This window comes from Gouania willdenowi, chromosome 3 (assembly GCF_900634775.1).
Source record: "Gouania willdenowi chromosome 3, fGouWil2.1, whole genome shotgun sequence".
Lineage (NCBI taxonomy): Eukaryota > Metazoa > Chordata > Actinopteri > Blenniiformes > Gobiesocidae > Gouania > Gouania willdenowi.
Window position 1 is genome coordinate 42,029,469 of NC_041046.1, and position 14,801 is coordinate 42,044,269.

Sequence of the window (14,801 nt, forward strand, 5' to 3'; positions counted from 1 at the left end):
ATTGCAGTACTTTTTTAAACAGCAGAGGGCGCTCTATCTATTTTATCTTTCTCTTGTTTGAACTACATCACTCACACATGACGTGAGCGTCTGCGCCAGGAGAGAACAACGATTGGTTGTAGGCTAGCCTGTCATTTACAGTGTGTGGAGCAAGCGTCATGATGGCAGCTGCGGAGCAAGAAATTGAAATTCAGGACGCACCACCATGTTTTAAAGAGGACATGTGATAAAAAATCTACTTTTGCAGTTTTTTTTAATCACATATGAGGTACCTTGAGTGTTCACCAGCACACAAAATATGAAATAAAACTATCCAGTCGTTTGTTTGTGGTCTGTGTAAGTCTTATAACACAGAGAAAATTGCTCCGTTTCAAATACTCTACATTTGTGATGTCACAAGGAAAATTGTTGCCAGATCAGATCATCTTAGAACCCGCCCATTCCAATAAAAACAGCCCAAACACAAACCACAAAAATGGCAACCCTGTGTTTGTGATATAATGCAACCGCTGCGACTGCATAAAAGAGTGAACCATTATCTTGAATGGATTATTCCTGTACTTTCTACATGAGATGATGACAATAAAGCAACGTAGCTGCACGGCGCATTTCTGACTCACGATCACAATAGCCGCTTAAATAGCCATGTGTTTACTGTAATGTGTAATTTTTTGGCTGAAAACAGTAAGAAGAGTGTGTGGATAGCAAAAGAAAGTCACTAGTGATCAGCTGTTGTGTGGAGTCCGTGTGCATAGACACGCCCACTTAAACAGCCCGGTTTCAGAATTGGTCAGAAATGTGACTTTTCATAGGACTAAAACTCCAGAAAACAGGCGGGTTTGGGAAAGTAAACCAATACTATGTTTTTGGAGTTCTTAGAACAAATGGAGATGGGTGGAAAAATAGCATAATATGTCCCCTTTAAGTCAGAGGTGTAGAAGCATTTTGGTTTCCCCAAGATGGAGAATGAAAGAGGTGAGAAAATAACGGACAAGACAAAAACTGTTAAAAAAATATACAGGAATATTTTTCAGTCATCATTTGTCTACAGTCTCATTTTGTAAAATAAATCGTGAGAGAATTGTATTGTGAATCGAAGCGTAATGGGAGTTGAGTAAATTGTTACATCCCTACTTGGTTCCGCCGAGTATGAAAAAAATGTGGCCCCCTAGCGCCTCCGTGGCACATACAGAGTAATAGGCCCCATTCGTATATTGGTATGTGTCAATGATTCAGTACCACCAACTGTCGCAATATTTGACTCACAAATGAATGAGAAAACGAATTTAATGGAAATTGTCAAAAGAAGGGGGTGGGCCCTCGGGCCCCTAATCAAATTTTGCAAGGCATAATAGTAATCTATGTTGGATTACCTTTGAAACGATATATTACATGACTATGTTCCCATAAATTTGGTAATTACAGGAAATGGGGGGGTTGGCCCCTGGACCCCATTAAAAAAAAAAAAATAAATAAATAGGGCTCCGAGCGTCTCATCATATTCATTCATAGAGTATTCATACCAAACTACATCCTGATCTAACAAGAACTAATGGAGGAGTAGCCATTTGAAAAAATGGGCACCCCTGGCGCCCCCGTGACACGTATGGGGTATGGGCCCCTTTTATATATTGGTATGTGCTAGGGCTGGGATAAACGATTATTTTTTAAATGATTAATCTAGAGATTATTTTTTTGATGCATCGATTAATCTAACAATTCATTTTTCCAGTTTGATTCGATTCGATTATCGATTATCTCCCCATTAATTGACGTAATTTATACATGTTGATTTACATTTCTAAAATGAAAAGGAAAAAACATGAATTCCTTAAAGCTGCTATCCGGAGTTTCTGAGAGGACGTCTCAATGTCATGCCCTCAACATCTCCACTTCCTCCTACTGCCTCTGCAATCTACCAGAAGCCACGCCTCTACTTTTCTGTACGCGGAACGTAATAGGGTCACAGTGATATAGGTCTATGGGTCAAGTAAGAGCCAAAATCATATTTACCTGTTTGCCTTGTTTCTGTGCACAGTTCCACATTCACTTTGATTGACAGACTCAAAAACAGGAAGTCGAAGCCTATTGGCTGGATGCTCTCTGCGATCATTTCCGTTTGTATAGGGGTCTATAGGACGAAGGCGGGACTTATATACATTAATGTATATGAATGACCACAGTCAGTAGACCATAGTAAAAGACTAGTTATGTATTTTTTTTTGCATTTCAAAAGAATCTTACATAAACATAGATCTGTCAGAAACTCCAGATATCAGCTTTAACATTGCAATATATGTTTATTGCTATTCAACTCAAAATTCCAAAATAAAGTTCAAGTAAGGATATAAAAGTACAAAATAATGCATTCAGAGTCAGAGGTAGCGTTCAATAAAGAATAAGAAGGTTGTGGGAGCCGGCAGCCTGTCATGGTGTCCTTCCTGAATCAACAGAATTTAAGATTTATGTTGAAAACACATAAGCCTAGCTCACTGAAAAAAGTGCATGATTTAATTCTTCATTCACATGAAAATAACAACTTAAAGTAACACACTCACTCCACTCACATTTTCTTAAACTGAAAATTCCAAATGCTAATACAGAAAGTGCTTATCCAACAAAAAATAAACTCCTTTTACGTGTGTGTGCGTGCGTGCGTGCGTGCGTGCGTGCGCGCGCGCGAAATTTAAATTTAAATGAAAAGTATGATAAAGTCTAGGTGAGGGATTGTTGAATCACTGAGTTTAAAGGAGCTTCAAGGACACATAAGCTCATTGTATCTGTTATTGGAGAAGGAATCCGGCCATACCAAACACCAGCAGCACCAGTCGGCCTGGTTTTATACACACACACACACACACACACACACACACACACACACCAGGGTTCTTGCCAGGATTTTTTTTCTGCAAGCGAGCGCCACCGCCGCAGATAATTTCAAACTGTATAACTCTCTGAGGACCATACTTAGTGAAGTAAACCTACAGTTTTTTGTTTTTTCTTAATCTTTGTTCCAGCCTTACTTAAAAGCTAAAAGTTATTTATTGAATTGGTGATGATGAAAGTAATTAGAGAGTTACTCATGCTTGGTATAGGTCCTTCACTAATAAATACTCAGACACACTGTAGACAACATAACATTTTATTCAAAAGACTGATTCCAATACGTGCTTTTCACACTTAAATGAAGTATTATGTGGGACCTGCAGTAATATTGGAACACACACACCCCCCCCCCCACGCAGATGGCGCGCGAAGGACACACACACACACACACACACACACACACACACACACACACACACACACACACACGGACCGTACTGAGATTATAACCCTAACCTAGTCCAGTAAACAAATAAAACACGTGTCTGTTCACTTTGAAAACAAAAATAAATAAAATTTAATTATTTTTTTTAGCAAAAATTAATTTTCCGGTAATGCGCATATACGATCTCAGTATGATGCACACTCGGTACATGACACTGGCCCCAAAGAACAGAATGAAGCCAATGTCTCTTTAAGGCTCAACACGTTTCAGCTTCATGTGCACTACGTCTGGTTGAAGCTACACTGTTACATATAAATATTGGACAGTGCACACAGGCAGCATCGGGGGCAGCTAAGTGGCTGCAGGGGTCCTCAGGTGAAGACGGGAGCATCCGAGCAAATCGCCTGTATTAAATAGACGGTGCGGCTGATGTATGTGTTTCTGGGTTATTCAGATTAAAAAGAGAGTTAAAACAACACATGCACATCTCGGAGTCTCTTTTGTGTCCAAGTGTGCAACAATTATGAGACGGTACCGATTAAAATAGGAAAAAACAAGAGAAAATCCCCCACGTTGCTGAAAACTGAACGTAGGGGGCGCCATCGCGCCGTAGGGGAGAAAAATGACAACGTTGGGGGCCCCTACGCTAAACAGCGCTGGAATGAACCCTGCTCACACACGCACACAGAAAGAAAAGGTCTTTTGCTGATGTTTAATCTTGTGCTTGGCCAGTGTCCCAGCACTCTCACACTACGGCCACATTACTGTTGTCCTCAGAGCCTTATCTGATATGCAACGACACTTGTAAATATTTCAAAGCTGCTGCTGAGTCACAGTGGTGTCCAAAGTAAAAACTACTTTATGCAGCTGTCTACAGGACTTCACATTCCACAATGCAATGCACCAAACTTTTCCAACAATGTCAATTTACAGTGGAGATTGAAACACTTTTGAACAATAATTACAACCTTTTACATCGCTGATTTATTAATCTATGAGGCATTTATCTGATGAGAAAATGTCTAAATTGACATTACAGATGGATTGAAGTATTTTATTATCAGTGGTATAAATTTAGAATAAAAGGAGGGAGAGGTTTGTCCGTGTCAGTGTTATGTGAGTCAGGTCTCATAAATAATCCAACACTCGTCTCTTTCCTCCTTCAACAGTCGATGCTTCCATGGCACAAACTGATCATTGAGAAATGAACCTTTTTGTATTGATTAAATGCATTTGTGTTCCAGGTGAAGTGAAACCATGCTGAAATGGTTTTCTGCAGAGGAGGGGGGCGAGCCGGGCGTTGGAGTAAGTACATGTTTGTTTAGCTTGTGTCACCAGGATGTAAAGCAATTAAGTGATTTTCACTCATTCATGTCTTAATTTAGAATAACAACCTATTGGATCATTAATACAGAAAAGTTTTTTTTGTTGGTCTGTGTATTTTTATTACAGTTCTATGTATTTTTTTTGGTCATTTACCTGTGTTTTTGTTGCAGTTTTGTGTGTTTTTAGAATCATTGTGTGTTTTTTGGAGTCATTTTGTTTTTTTTGGAGTCATTTTGTTATTTTTGGAGTCATTTTGTTATTTTTGGAGTCGTTTTGTCATTTTGGGGGGCGTAAGGTCTATTTTTGTTGTTTTGTGTGTTTTTAAAGCTGTTACGTGCGTTGTTTGAGTCATTTTGCGTGTTTCAGTTGCAGTTTTTGTTGCAGTTGTGCATTTTTTGGGTTCATTATGTACAAACTTAGACTGAGGGCCTCTTATGACTTATGATTATAATGACTTATTTTGTAGTGTGGAATGTTAGAAAAGGCTTGATCAAGTGATGTTACTCAAACAGAGAACAATAATCAGCAACAGTAGGGATGAGAAAAACTGACTCATTTATTATTAATCAATTGGTTACATACATTTTAACCTTCAACATAATATCTACAGTATTCTATAATTGAATAAAGTAAATAAAAAATGAATGGGGGGGGACAAATCCAGTATCAGTATCAGATCTGGACACCACTAGTGGCAGCCATAATTAATTGCGGTGATCAATAAAGGATTATTAATATTATTATTATTAGTCGAGTGAAAGAACAACATCAGATGGTAAAGAGAGTCGGCTAGGCACGATATATGCAAGCGCTTGACATACTTAAATATTTTATTATCATCAGATTTCGTCCCCTTCCAAGTCATTTTCCCATTTGTGACTCAGCGTTTTTTAACACCTATATTCAGCACTTTTTCTTTCTATATTTTTTGATCCTTTTATAAATCCTTTTATAATTTTATTGCCTTTTTTGTCAATTTTTTCCACTTTCAAAACATTCTCAGCACTTATAAACCATTTCCACCACTTTTCCACCTAATGTTAAATATTTTGAGCCATTATTGTCACATTTAACCTCTTTTGACCATATTTCATGCTTATTTTTGAAAATTTAACACACACACACACACACACACACACAATCTTTGCCACTTTTAAGCCAATAATGACACTCTGAACCCTCTTTACCACTTTTTTTGTCCGTTTTTGGCCACTCTTATTTTCAACTTTGAACCAATTTCTGTGGTTTTTAAAATCTCATTTTACCACTTTTTCCACCATTTTTGGCCACTTTTAACCCATTTTTCTTCTAATTAAAACAAGTATTGGTGCTAAACTAGTACCAAATGAATCCAGTTGTTCACATGTATTGGTGAGGAGAACCCACAATCCTCTCATGAATAAATAATCAGCGTGTTCAGAAAATATGGCACTGAAATTCAATTACCGGTATCTAGAACTGGACAACTGCCAAAAACTGATTAGAAAACGTGACGCAAAACTGAACGCCAACAGTTTTGTGACATCAAGATTGAAGTTAACGTGCAGAGAAGAATCAAAGCCACCACAGTGACGCCTCACTCCATCCCTGGTTTCTCCCTGTAGGGCCCAGGCTCCGCCCACCCTGCTGCTCCAATCAGAGAGGTGGCTGTGGAGGAGCTGGCAGAGAGGCTGAGCCAAACAGAGCAGCTGGTGTCTCAGCTGAAAGAGCTGATCAGAGAAAAGGATGCAGTGCTGCGCTCTAAAGATGACCAGCTGAAGGTGAGCACTGTATCCAGGCAGAAAACACAATCAGCCCCAACATTCAAGTCCACTTTAAAGTTATCATAAAAACAACATAAGGTATGGTAAAAGTCTGTCAGAATAAAAGGTGCATTAGTATAAAAGTGCATATTAAAAAAGACACTAATTCAAAAAGAGACTAACATTGACTGTATTGTCATTACACATGTGAGACAATATTTTAATAAAGACTTGAGCAAAAAAGTCATGATGATAATTAATTAAATAATGCAGCAATATTTTGGGCCAGACGCACAATTTTAGGAAATAATAGAAGTGTTGCATTAGCTGAAGCTGGAACCCACAATGTTCAACACCAAGCCTGTTAGTAATGTCACACTAACGCACTACAAACTCAATGAGTATATACTGTCTACTATATACTAAGTATGAACTATGATGTTGATTTTCCACCTTTGAAAGTTCAGAAAACATGACTAGTGTGGCCACCGTGCATACTTAAAAAATGTGCCCATATACCTGTAGTATATACTCAATCTTTCATACTATCTAATGTGAATGCACTACATACTTATTTAGTTTGTGTATACTTAAAAAATGTGCCCATATACCTGTAGTATGTACTCAATCTTTCATACTATCTAATGTGAATGCACTACATACTTATTTAGTTTGTGTGACATGTTCAGCGCTCTGAGCTAATAGCTAATTGACCAGTGTACAAGATAGCAGCTGTTAGCATTTAAAAGCACTAAACAGTTGTCAAAAAATCTGTTATGACAAAAATGAAAACATTTACAGCTTGCATCTAGACAGCATGAAGATGTTGGTAATTTGTTTTTAACAGTGATTCATTGGCTCCATCAGTGTAAAAGTGATGTTTAAAAATGAAATTTTTGCATTAACTCCAATTGTTCGCATGAGAACAAAATTCAGAAAGCTGTAAAAATGTCCATTTTTTGAAATATTAAGAATAATAAGAATTTTGGGAATTAATTATTGGAGTTAACTTTATATATTAATAATATTCCCATAATTCCCGAGCTTAAATTCCCATTGAAATGTGTACAACTCTGTGAATTTTCAGGTGCCCTCATTCAGGGTTCTCGCGGATCCTTAAAAAGTCTTCAGAATAAGCCCTTAATTGTCATTAAAATGTCTTAAATCATTGTTTCAAAAGTCTTAAATTTTAACACATAATTAATAAGTATGATTTTATGATTGTAATTAGTCTCACATTTCAAAATAAATGGTAAGATTTGTTTTTAGGGAAAAAAATGTATAAACATGTGGAAATGTAAATTTAATGTAAATTGCGTCTAACAAAGATTTTTCTTAATGGTTTTAATTTTTCGTATTTTTGTTGTTTTATAGATTTCTGGCTATTTTGTAGTCATCTTGTGCTATTAGAGTGATTTAGATTATTTCAGTCTGGTTTTTTTTGTGTGTTTTTTCCTGTTATTTTGTATCGTTACTTTGGAAGCTGCCAGTTGCACGTCTGCACTAGACACTAGAAAAAATGTACCCTAAGCTTATGTAATTGATGTGATGTTTTTTTCCCCACCCCAATTATGTTTACTGTGGAGTTGGTCTTAAATTTAATTTGAAATAGCAATAACAAGTCTTAAAAAGTCTTGAATTTAATTTGACTAAAGCTGTAGGAAACCTGTCAGTGTAAAACTAATGATCCTTTTGCTAATACAGTTTCTTTGCTCTCGCTTCACCGCAAAGGGTTGTTTATGCATCAGCCACTGACAGGACTGACAAATCCTGTTAATAATTAAACCTTTGGAACTATCACAGTAATAACTTTAGGAATGCAACGCATGACTCAGCCTCTTTACTACAAACGGAGCTTCAGCTTCCTCGCAGGCCAACATGTTGTCTTTTCAACCTCATGTTGTAAATGTGCAGCTGATATCCGTGCACGGTGCTGGTAGTTGAGCTGAAATTATATATATATATATATATATATATATATATATTTATTTTTTTCCTGTTGCTAAGGTGGAGAAGGAGGCGTGCGAGGCCAAACTGTCCAAACTGCGTCTTCAGAACAAGGCCAAAGTGACGTCCCTGAACACACAGCTGGAAGAGCTGAGGAAGCAACAGGGCGGCCCGGCCACGCCCACACACGGCAAGAAGGTATGATAAGGATTTCCACCATCATTACAGGGTTAGCACAGGTCAAAGGTCATGTGTGTTTAAAGTAACTGGTTTATTGGGATGTGGAAATGCTTTGTAACATTTTTTCTTTGTTTCTAAAAAGTGAACGGGGTGAGAATCCTTCATATGCAAAACGACAAATGTTACAATGTTTTAGCTCTTTATCCCAAATTAAATTAAATTTAAATTAGAGATGCATGATATTGGATTTTTGGCAGATATGCTGATATATTACACCTCATTTGGCCGATAACCAACACCAACATTTTTCCCCCACACCAAATTTCATAGATGAACTAGTTTCTGTAATGGAATTAACTACGGATACACTGAAATGAAAATTGTTGGTCGAAACAAAAAAATTAAAATGAGAAAACAAAGGCCGAAAACTGAAACACCGGAAGAAATTATTATTTAAATTATAATAGTCCCATTGCATTTATGGCTCTGAATGTGTACCAACTTCACTAAAATTAAAACGTTGCAATTTTGTGAATTAATATTAATGCTTCAAAGAATCCATCATGTAATGCAAACATAATTATGTAACATCAGCAATCATTCCTTGTGTAAACAAAGTAAATTACTTCTACTTACGTTAGGCAAAACACGTCATATTTATTCATGACAATAGTTTTTTTAATAACAAAATGAAGTTGCTTGCAGCATATGCTACTGAAAACAGCTACTACCTACTTATATTTGGTTTTTGAATGCTAAAAATAGTATTTATACAAGAGCTATGCATTCTGTGTCATGTGACAGAAAATTCAAACCATTTGGAAATTTGTAATTTCAGTGAATAATTCAGCTTTGTTTTTGTTGAATACTTGTCAAAGGAGTTTGATTCTGCTATAATACGGACATTTGTAAGGTATACTCACTTATGTCTTTTCCTGTTAGTTTGCTTTAATGCTAAATAAACTTTCCTTTTACCTGTGTGTCTGTGTGTGTATCTGTGTCTTTATTATTTTCCTCAGGGCACGTCTGATGGAGCAGAGCAGGCCAGTCGAGGTAAGATCGTTCTGCTGAAGAAAAAGGTGGAGGAGCTGGAGCAGCAGGTGGCTCAGAGAAACCAGGAGCTGGAGAACAAGGTGGATGAGTCATTTTATCCGTCATGTACAACAGAATCACATTCATTCCTCTAAGCTGTTTATTTTGTTTTCGGGGATAAAAATGGATTTAGTAATTCACAGTTTATTTTGGGGTCACTGTTGAGTCATTCGGAATAGTTTTTTCATATTTCCAGAGCGTTTCACCCAAGAACCAATGCTTATATGTGACTAATCATTAGTGATGTGAACAGTCTATGTTCATAGCTCTAATCTGATCATATTACAGAGAGCTGAGGCATATTATAAGTTGTTTACTGAAGGACCAAACATGTTCCAGACCCAAACCTTTTTTTCACATTTTGAGGGGCTGGCATGTCCACCAGCTAGAATGTATAGCAGATATTTTTGTATATTCTGAGAGAGTAGGTGGAGCTGTATTACTATGCCAAATTTCAGTTTCCCATGTGATGTAGTTCCTGAGATATTGGAAGCTGAAAATGGAAGAAAAATAAGGACTCAAAAATTGACACCCCCCCCCCCCCCCTCACTGAGTTGTCCATATCTCAAAAAGTATTCATCCGATCAAACTAAAAATGTACAGTTTTGTGCAGTTTGTAACCATATCTAACCTCTTGTAGAAACTGGAGCTGGAGTCCCGGCGCCAGCGCGGGGAGGAGATGGATGTGATGCTGACAGAGAAGGACAGGAAGCTGGCAGAGAAAGAGGCGTACATCGTCCACCTGCAGACGGCTCTGGCAGGAGATCAGCCAATCTCATCTGTGCTACAGCTCAAGGTCTCACTATACATGTCATGTCACCATAGCAACCATAGTCTTCCAATCCACACAGCCATGACCTTTTAAAACCACCTCAAAAATACTGATGATAACAAACCAGCAACTAGAGTGATACTGTAACTGTATCAGCTACTGCAGCATGGCAACTGTCACTGTTACAACAGTGGAACATTTATCACAGTGTTCATCACAAAAACATGCATTTTTTCGGATCTAAGGGCCATAGAATCAACATTTATGTCCACATTTAGAACACTGACTAATCTGTTTTTTTCCCCCCCGTTTTTGTTTTGTGCATTTGTGTTGTCATTTTGTGTATTTTTTTTTTTTTTAAATGTTTTTTTTTTTTTGTCGGTGTTAGTTGACTTATTTTGTTTTGAGAGTCACTCTCAAAGTCAAAGTGTCTTCATTTATTTCCTTCAGGAGAAATTTGTCTTGGGCATGTGTATTATTGTTGTCATTTTTCTGGAAATGTTCTGTATTTTTTTGACATCTTATGTTTGTTTATTTTTTTGTTTTGCATTTTTGAACAAATTTTGTGAAAATTTTCTGTCATTTGTTGTATTTCTTTTGTCATCTGTTGTTTGTTTTTTGTGTGTATTTTGGTATATTTTTCTGTTATGTGTTTGTCATCATCTTGTACTTTGAGTAATTTTGCACTTTTTTCTGTTTTTTCTATATATTTTTTGTATTTTTGTTGTCATCTTGTATTTTATGCATTTTTTTCTGTCAATTTGTGTATTTTTGTTTTCATTTTGTATCTTTTTCTATTATTTATGTGTATATTTGTTGTCATCTTGTGTTTTTGGAGTCATTTTATGCGTTTACCCGTACTTTGAAAGCTGCACAAAATTAGACCTAGGGCCGCATCAGCAATGACAACAATCTGAACAAAGTCACGTAAAGAAAGTAAAGCATCAACAGCGTACAATAATCATGGCATCACAAAGTACGACTACAACATTCAATACACAAACACAACAATATGAGAAAGCTTTTTCGTTGTTATGAATGCTGCCGATCTCTCCTCAGGCTGCAGACGATGAAGGTTCGTTGAAGGACCTGCAGCTGCTGGTGGAGAGCCTCACTAAGAAGGTTGGGGAGTCTGAGGAGCATCACAGTTTACTGCAGGAGCAGAATGACAGCCTGAAGGAGCTGCTGAGCTCAGAGCAGGAGCAATTCACGCAGAAGGAGAACATGTACAAGCAGAACGTAGGTGTGACCAGCAGGAGCTGCTACATACTTGTAGCAAGAGGACTAACTAACCATGTACTGGCCCCACAGATCCAGACCTTCAAAGACATCATCATTCAGAAAGACAACCAGCTGATGGAGGTCAACCAGATGCATGAACAGGAGCTCTTTAGGCTCGCTGCCAAATCAGACGCCAGTGCCGACTTGGAGCAGGTAACGTCACCGTCTCAGAGGCTGCTTGAATGTTAGTATTGGTGTTATGAGTTTTAAAGTGACTAGTTTGTCGTGTGGTGTATTTTTCCTTCTCAGCTCCTGAAAGCTCTGAAACAGAAGCTGCATGAGAAGGAGGAGGTGCTGAGAGGTAAAACACAGGTCATCGATGTTTTCCAGGGAGAGGTGGACTCCAGAGACGATCAGATAAGGGTAGGATATGGAGCTTCTCCCACACTCCTGTACTGTGGAGCCTCACACACAAAATGACAGACTACGACACAAAATGAATGCAAAAACACACAAAATGACAGAAAAATACACATAAAGACAACCAAAACATACAAAATGAATAAAAAAACACACAAAGAAACAACAAGAATGCTGTAAATGACTCCTAAAAGTTACAAAATGACAGAATAAGACAAAAATGGATTTGAAAAATACACAAAATGACAGAAAAACACATAAAAGGACTACTGAAACGTACAAAATGAATCGAAAACACACACAGAAACAACAATGCTGTTAATTACTCCAAAAAGTTACAAAATGACAGAATAAGACAAAAAAAGGATTTAAAAAAATAAATGTAATGATTAAAAACAGTTGTGACCCGAAACAAAATCTGTTTTTATTCTCTTTTGGTAAACAAGAGGTTTACATCGACATCTTTAACATTTCCTGATTAGCACGTTGTCATTTTGACCTAAAAAGCTACTAAATTGCTTAAAAAGCAGATTCCTTTAAAGCCATCACTGTATAGAGGAACTAGTAGTTTTATTTGGCTGTAAAGTCGTTAGCTCATCTTATCTCATCATGCAGGAGCTGATGGAGCGGCTGCGTCGCCTTCAGGTGGAACGTGAGAGTCTGGCATCCAAGATGGAGGCAGAGAAGCATGTGATGAGGGCGCAGCTCCGTGACCTGATGGAGAAGCATCAGGGTGAGGTGACGCGTCTGTCCGAGCAGCACCAGCTGCACATGGAGCAAACGCAGCAGGAGCTCCGGGACCAGCTGGAGCAGCTGAGAAGAACCTCTGCGTTGTCTGATAATGGTCAGCACCAATCAGAGAGGGAAGAGAGGGCGGAGTCAGTCTCTGTGCTGGATATCACTGAGCTCCAAGGTTGGTTTACCATACTCATCATGAGGCAACGCAGTTTAATTTGAAATTCCTAGAACAGGATGAACAACAGGGAGGAGCATTTTTCTTTGATTTGTTTAGTGGCTACATGCGACGATCCAGTTTTTAGCTCGGCTGCTGTTAGTGGGTGGGGTTAAGTGTGAACACTGATTGGCTGAAATCTCTAAAATGGCGAAGCCCCCTTATAAAGGAATATTACGTGTGTTTGAGGTTAAAAGTTGATATAAATGACACAAATTACTAAGTTTTTTAAGCTTTTTAAGCTTTAGACCAATCGTCTAAAACTATTGCTGTTAATCTAAAACAAAATGTTTTACTCATTAATCGCACATTTTTCTGTAATTATTTTGATTAATTGCATTTTTCTGAAGACTTGTAATAGATATTTATTTATGTAAATAGAAGTAATTCACAGAAAGTAAAGACCATTTTAATAATTTTCTTTCAGCTTTGAATTAACTCAGTTTCCAAGTTTAGCAAAAATAAAGAATCTTACATTCACCACTTACAGAATATAACAAAACCCAAACCTATACATTGAAGTGTGCAAGTGACTTTTGTTTTCTCCAACGAGCTGTCAGGAAACTTTTTAAAGTGAAACTTTCCGTTTAATATCCCGACTCCCATAAACATTTTAAATTAATCTACTAAATGAACGTGTTAATTTTGACAGCACTATCTAAAATACATTCATATGCTGAGCTATGCATTGCTTGATTAACTGGGATTCTGCACTTCCATCACTTTTTGTGTCGCAGCTCAAGCTAAGCTGAAATCGGAGGAAGCCAGTCGCTCCGAAGCCAAGTTTCTGAAAATCAAGGCTTGGTCCAAAAACAGAATCAGACAACTGGAGGAGGAGCTGAAGAAAAGTCTGGTGAGCCATCACTATATATTAGCTTTAATTCACACCTTGTGTAAAACTGTCCTGAATCAGCACGTTTTAAATCAGGCCGGTAGGAGGATTATGTAATGTAGATGTAAAGGGTGATTTCCATGTTCTCCTCAGGCTGGAGTCGCTCCTCCAGACGTCACAGCTCTGAGGAGTCGAGTCACTGAGCTGGAGGAGGAGAGAGAGGAGAACCAGTGGAGAGTGGAGCAGTACGAGGAGCTCAAAGTGAAGAACGGTAGGACTGGAATTCAAACACAACAACGTGTGTAAACTCATTGTTGAGTTTGATATATTTACCAAAGGAGAAATGGAAGGAAGGGAAACAAAACGACTAAATAGAAAAATAAAAGGAAAGATGGATTAGTAGTGCTGGGTGGTTTTTTTTAATTAGATATCCTGAATAAGGCTGCTTTAACATATTTTTAAGTTTGTTAAAGTTGTGGGAAGAAGGAGTTCTAAAACTGAGATTTGCATTTTGCATCAAAACAGTTTACTACTGTCACGGCATTCCACATGTGAATTTGAGTTTGGCCTTGACCGTCAGATGCAGCTTATCTGTGTGCGTAGGTGAAAGAATGTGAGTTCTTACATTTAAATCAGTTGAAATGTTCTGTTTTTAATTGTTTTATTTTGCATGGATGCTAATATTCATGTTTGTTTTTTAAAAAATTCTCCCAATTTCCAGTTAATTCCATTCAATGATTTCCATGAAAATGTTCTATTTTTGAATTTTCCCAAAATTCCAGAGCTTTTGAAAGTTCCGCTCCTTTGCAACCCTTGCTAGAACTGGGCCAACGTGGGCCTGTCTTTATCAGGGACGTCAATGCTGGAAAAGCTGTGTTCACTGTGTTAAAATCTGTGGATCTGTTGATGTAACTCTGAACATGGTGTGTTTATTGTGGATGGCTGTTCATCATAGGAATGGGATCCACACAAGGTTCCTGCTGCTTAACAGAAGGTTTTCCTTGCCGCCATGATGAATTCATGTTGGGTGTGGGATACATATGTAT

General features: G+C 37.7%; 1 protein-coding gene across 5 annotated transcripts in view; it reads left to right on the forward strand.

Moving 5' to 3' along the window:
* LOC114460647 (golgin subfamily B member 1) overlaps positions 1–14,801 on the forward strand; it is a 49,140-nt gene that overhangs the window by 1,317 nt on the left and 33,022 nt on the right. For all 5 annotated transcript variants that reach the window (XM_028442559.1, XM_028442594.1, XM_028442578.1 and 2 more), the window contains exons 2-12: positions 4,516–4,576; positions 6,202–6,357; positions 8,347–8,484; positions 9,486–9,599; positions 10,199–10,354; positions 11,390–11,569; positions 11,642–11,764; positions 11,861–11,974; positions 12,587–12,884; positions 13,661–13,776; positions 13,909–14,026. In XM_028442559.1, coding sequence (XP_028298360.1) covers positions 4,529–4,576; positions 6,202–6,357; positions 8,347–8,484; positions 9,486–9,599; positions 10,199–10,354; positions 11,390–11,569; positions 11,642–11,764; positions 11,861–11,974; positions 12,587–12,884; positions 13,661–13,776; positions 13,909–14,026 — 1,561 coding nt within the window. In that variant the 5' untranslated portion in view covers positions 4,516–4,528. The remainder of the gene's footprint in view (positions 1–4,515; positions 4,577–6,201; positions 6,358–8,346; positions 8,485–9,485; positions 9,600–10,198; positions 10,355–11,389; positions 11,570–11,641; positions 11,765–11,860; positions 11,975–12,586; positions 12,885–13,660; positions 13,777–13,908; positions 14,027–14,801) is intronic.